The sequence below is a fragment of the Corvus kubaryi genome, unplaced genomic scaffold (assembly GCF_017639235.1).
Source record: "Corvus kubaryi isolate FWS band 111438036 unplaced genomic scaffold, C.kubaryi_AGA036_p1.0 36781, whole genome shotgun sequence".
Classification (NCBI taxonomy): domain Eukaryota; kingdom Metazoa; phylum Chordata; class Aves; order Passeriformes; family Corvidae; genus Corvus; species Corvus kubaryi.
This window is the reverse complement of record NW_024580947.1, coordinates 443-5525: the sequence shown is the minus strand read 5'-3', so window position 1 is coordinate 5525 and position 5083 is coordinate 443. Positions and strand designations below refer to the sequence as shown.

At 61.4% G+C, this 5083-nt stretch overlaps 1 protein-coding gene across 1 annotated transcript in view; it reads left to right on the top strand.

Annotated features, from left to right (window-relative positions):
- Positions 1-664, top strand: part of SND1 (staphylococcal nuclease and tudor domain containing 1) — a gene marked incomplete at its 5' end in the record, with an annotated part of 47250 nt that extends 46586 nt beyond the window's left edge. The window contains one exon of the mRNA XM_042020105.1: positions 323-664. Coding sequence (XP_041876039.1) covers positions 323-573 — 251 coding nt within the window. The remainder of the gene's footprint in view (positions 1-322) is intronic.
- Between the last annotated feature and the right edge of the window lie 4419 nt (positions 665-5083).

The window sequence follows — 5083 nt, the reverse complement described above, 5'->3', positions numbered from 1 at the left end:
CCATTCCCAGGTCCCATTCCCAGGGTCCCATTCCCAGGGTCCCATTCCCAGGTCCCCATTCCCAGGCCCCATTCCCAGGGTCCCATTCCCAGGTTACTGTTCCCAGGTCCCATTCCCAGGTCCCCATTCCCAGTTGCCATTTCCAGGCCCCATTCCCAGGGTCCCACTCCCAGGTCCCATTCCCAGGTTACTGTTCCTGGGTGCCATTCCCAGGTCCCCATTCCCAGGCCCCATTCCCAGGCCCCATTCCCAGGGTCCCATTCCCAGGTTACCGTTCCTGGGTGCCGTTCCCAGGCCCTGACGGTGCCCGGTTTTCCCGCAGGGATCGAGTGCCCGCGGGGTGCCCGGAACGCGCCGGGGCTGGCGCAGGAGGGGGAGCCCTTCAGCGAGGAGGCCACGCTCTTCACCAAGGAGCTGGTGCTGCAGCGGGAGGTACGGCCGGAGCCGCGGCATCCGGGGGATCCGGGGGGTCTGCTGGATCCAGGGGGATCTGAGGGCAGCAGCTGTGAGGGAATGGAGGGTGCGGCGATACCCAGAGATCCCGGGAATACTGAGGGATCCTGGGGATACTGAGAGATCCTGGGGATACCAGGAGTGTCCTGTGGGATATGGAGACGTCCCGAGTGATTCTGAGAGATTCTGGGGATACCGAGAGATCCCAGGCATGCTGAGAAATCCCAGGGATGCTGAAAGTATCCTGTGGGATATGGAGAGATCCCAGGGATAGTGAGAGATCCCAGGGATACCGAGAGTATCCTGTGGGATCTGGAGAGGTCCTGGGTGTTTCTGAGAGATCCACGGTGCCACCAGCAGATCCCAGGTGATTCCAGGAGATCCCAGGGGATACTGAGGCCTGGGCAGATGCAGGATGGATGTGGGGTGGATTTGGGATTGGGTTTGGTATTGGATGCAGGATGGATGTGGGGTGGATTTGGGGTTGGATGCAGGATGGATGTGGAGTTGGATTCCGGATGGATCCCCACGTTTGAACCTGTTCTTGTTAACGTCTCCTCATATTAAAATTCCCTGGAACTCCTGCGATTTCCCTGATTGCAGCTCCGGAGCTCAGGGCCCATTTTGGGTAATTATTCCGTGATTCACTATTCCAAGGCAGATCCAAATCCCCCCCTGGCTGTCATGGCCCCCCTGAGCCAAAACTCAGGGATTGGTGCTCCCATCCAGATGTTGGTGCAGATGTGGGCATGGACAGGGATGGGATTTGTGGATCCAGATAGGATTTGTGGATCCAGATGGGATTTATGGATCCAGATGGGGTTTACAGATCCAGATAGGATTTGTGGATCCAAATGGGATTTGTGGATTGAGATGGGGTTTACGGATCCAGATGGGATTTGTGGATCCAGATGGGATTTGTGGATCCAGATGGGGTTTACGGATCCAGATGGGATTTACGGATCCAGATGGGGTTTATGGATCCAAATGGGATTTGTGGATCCAGATGGGATTTACGGATCCAGATGGAATTTGTGGATCCAAATGGGATTTGTGGATCCAGATGGGATTTACGGATCCAGATGGGGTTTATGGATCCAAATGGGATTTACGGATCCAGATGGGATTTGTGGATCCAGATGGGATTTACGGATCCAGATGGGGTTTATGGATCCAGATGGGATTTACGGATCCAGCTGTCCCGTGACTGCAGACACAGTCGATGCAGATGTGAGCACAGCTGCGGTTTTGGGCGTGGATCCAGATGTGGACAGGGATGCAGATGTGGCTGCAGATCCTCATGTGGGTGTGGTGACAGCGGTGGCCCTGGATGCAGATGTGGGTGTGGATCCAGATGTTGCCATGGGTGCGGATGCGGTGGGCACGGGTGCAGCTGTGGATCCAGATGTGGCAGCAGCTGCAGGCCGGTGGTGCCGGCTGTGGGGACACTGGGGCACAGGGACACAGGGATGCAGGGACACGGGGACGTTGCAGTCGTCCCGCTCCCTGCTCAGCATCCTGCGCTGCCGGGAATTGCTGACCCGCGTCCCGAGGGCTTTGCTCCGCTGCCTCGGCACATTCCGGAGGCTCCGCGCTGCACCTGCCCGGGAATGTCGTGGTGGGGAGGCCAGATGGAAGCGGAGCTGCTTCCCAGGAATGCTGTGGCAGGGAGGGAGGACACGTGGGAGCAGGGACGCTCCCCGGGAATGTCGTGGTGGGGAGGCTGTGGGAAGATGGGATGCTGCCCAGGAACGTGGCATGGCAGTGGGGGGCCGCGTGGAGTTCGGGATGTGGGGCAGGAATTGGGGGTGCGGGGCAGGAATGCTGTGCCAGGGGAGGCCGCGGGAATCCAGGGTGCTGCCCCGGCCAATTCCCGGCTCCGGCCCCGGGTCCCGGCGCGGGTGCCCGCGGTTCCCACGGTGGCCCCGGCCGCGTTCCCGCCGGCAGCCGGATCCCTGCCACCCCCACAGCCGTGGGATATTTTTATCTGGCGGCTCCGGCTGCTGCTGACTCACGGGCCCGGAGCTGCCGCTGCCGATCCGGCCCCGGAGCGTGGGGAGCAGGAGGGTGCCGGGATGCTCCGGCGGGATCGCGGCTCCGCAGAGCCCAGGAAGGGCCCAGGGGACCCCCGGGTGCCCCTCGGCTCCTCCGCGGCCGCCCCGATCCCGGCAGGAGCCGCTGATCCTCTGAGAACACTGGGAAACTGCCCCGGCCCCCCCACATTTCCCAGTGATTTTTGTCCACTGGAGCTGCGAGTTCCCAGTCAGTCAACCCTGCCCTGATCCCAACCTTGATCCCAGCCTGATCCCAACCCTGATCCCAGCCTGGTTCCAACCCCGATCCCAACCCTGATCCCAGCCTGGTCCCACTGCTGATCCCAACCCCAGTTCCGGTGCTGATCCAAGCTCCCATCCCAACTCCAATCCCAGCTCTGATCCCAGGGTCAATCCCACCACTGATCCCAACCCCAATCCCAGGGACAATCCCAATCCCACAGCCAATCCCAATGCTGATCCCAGCCCCAATCCCGACACCGATCCCGACACAAATCCCAATCCTCATCCCAGGGCCGATCCCAGCCCTATGCTTGGAGCATCCTCTGTGTCCTGCTGCATCCCACCCCTTCCCATCCCATCCCACCCCTTCCCATCCCATCCCATCCCATCCCATCCCACCCCATCCCATCCCATCCTGCTCCCTCAGAGCCGCCGATGCTGGCGGGGCACCAGGAGAACTCCAAGTCCTGCTGCCATGGGGACTTCCACGACATTCCCTAAAAATCCCTGGGTTTAGTTTGTCAGTATTTGCCTTTTCCCGCATCCCGGGGGCCGATTCCTGCCCTGCTCCGAAGGAATCATTCCAGGGAAGGACCTGGGGGTGCTACAGGGCTGCCAGGGGGATCGTCCTTAACGAGCCGGACAGGATGGAATTCCTGGAAGTGGGAGCTGGGGGGTGTCCAGAACCCGTGGGGGAGGGGAGGGGATGGGATGGGATGAGGATGAGGATGAGGATGAGGATGGGATGGGATGGGATGGGATGAGGATGAGGATGAGGATGGGATGAGGATGGGATGAGGATGAGATGGGATGAGGATGAGGATGATGAGGATGAGGATGGGATGGGATGGGATGGGATGAGGATGAGGGTGGGGATGGGGTGAGGATGGGATGAGGATGGGATGAGGATGGGATGAGGATGAGGATGAGGATGAGGATGAGGATGGGATGAGGATGAGGATGAGGATGAGGATGGGATGGGATGAGGATGAGGATGAGAACGAGGGTGGGGATGGAATGAGGATGATGAACTGAGCTGCTCTAATTTTGGGCTAAATTAATGCCAATAAAATCCATAAGTCCCTCCAGCCCATTGCAGCATTCCCAGGAATTTTGGGATCAATCCCGGCTGTCCCCAGCGCAGGGAGGAGGGGGGGGAGCACAGCCAGGCCAGGGGGTTCAGGCCCCAGGAGCAGCAGGAGGAGGTGTTGGCAGTCCCAGATCCGCCTGTGTGGGAAAGCTCGGGAATTAAGGGAAAAGCAGGAATGTGCTTTGGGGAAAAGCTGACCCGGATTCGCCAGAAAGAGCAAAAACCCCAAAAAACCCCCAAATCCCAACACTGAACCCTGACAGCGCCGTGGTGACTGCGGGGAGGGGCGGAGGTGGCACCTTGGGGACAGTGGTGCCATCGAGGGTCCCTGTGTCCCCACCGCTGGCCCACGGGACACCCTGTGACCCTGTCCCTGTGACCCTGTCCCTGTGACCCTGTCCCTGTGTTCCTGCCCCTGTGTCTCTCTGTCCCTCTGTCCCCGTGTCCCTGTGTCCCTGCCCCTGTGCCCCTGTGTCCCTGTGTCCCTCTGTCCCCGTGTCCCTGTGTCCCTGCTCCTGTGTCCCTGTGCCCCTCTGTCCCTGTGTCCCTGTCCCTGTCCCTGTGTCCCTCTGTCCATGTGTCCCTGTGTCCCTGTCCCTATGCCCCTCTGTCCCTCTGTCCCTCTGTCCCTCTGTCTCTGTCCCTGTGCCCCTGTGTCCCTGTGCCCCTGTGTCCCTGTCCCTGTGCCCCTGTGTCCCTGTGTCCCTGTGTCCCTGTGTCCCTGTCCCTGTGTCCCTGTGTCCCTGTGTCCCTGTCCCTGTGTCCCTGCACCCCCACAGAGGGGTGTCCCTTGTCCCCAGCACCGGGGACACCCCATGTCCTGGTGGTGGCACCCAGCGTCCAGACTGGGGGTCCCGGTGTCCTGTCACAGTGCCGGGGGTGCCAATGTCCCCACACAGCTGAGGGTCCTGCTGTCCCCTCCAGGTGTCCCCTCCAGGTGTCCCCATCCCCTCGGACTCACAGGGCCCGGTGTCCGGGCACAGTGTCCCGGTGTCCCCACAGGCCTGAGGGTCCCGCTGTCCCCCCGCCCCTCCCGGGCATTGACCCCAGTCCCTCCTCCCTCCAATCCCAATTGCAGCCGGGAACCCCCAACCTGGGGGGCGACCCCCAACCCCCCCAGCCCCAGGCGGGGGTCCCGCTGTGCCCCCCCTGCCAGTGCCCTCCAGCCCCTGTCACCGCCCGATTCTCGTCACCCCCCAGTGTCACCCCCAATTCCCGTCACCCCGATGTCACCCCTAATTCTTGTGTCTCCCCCCCCGGTGTC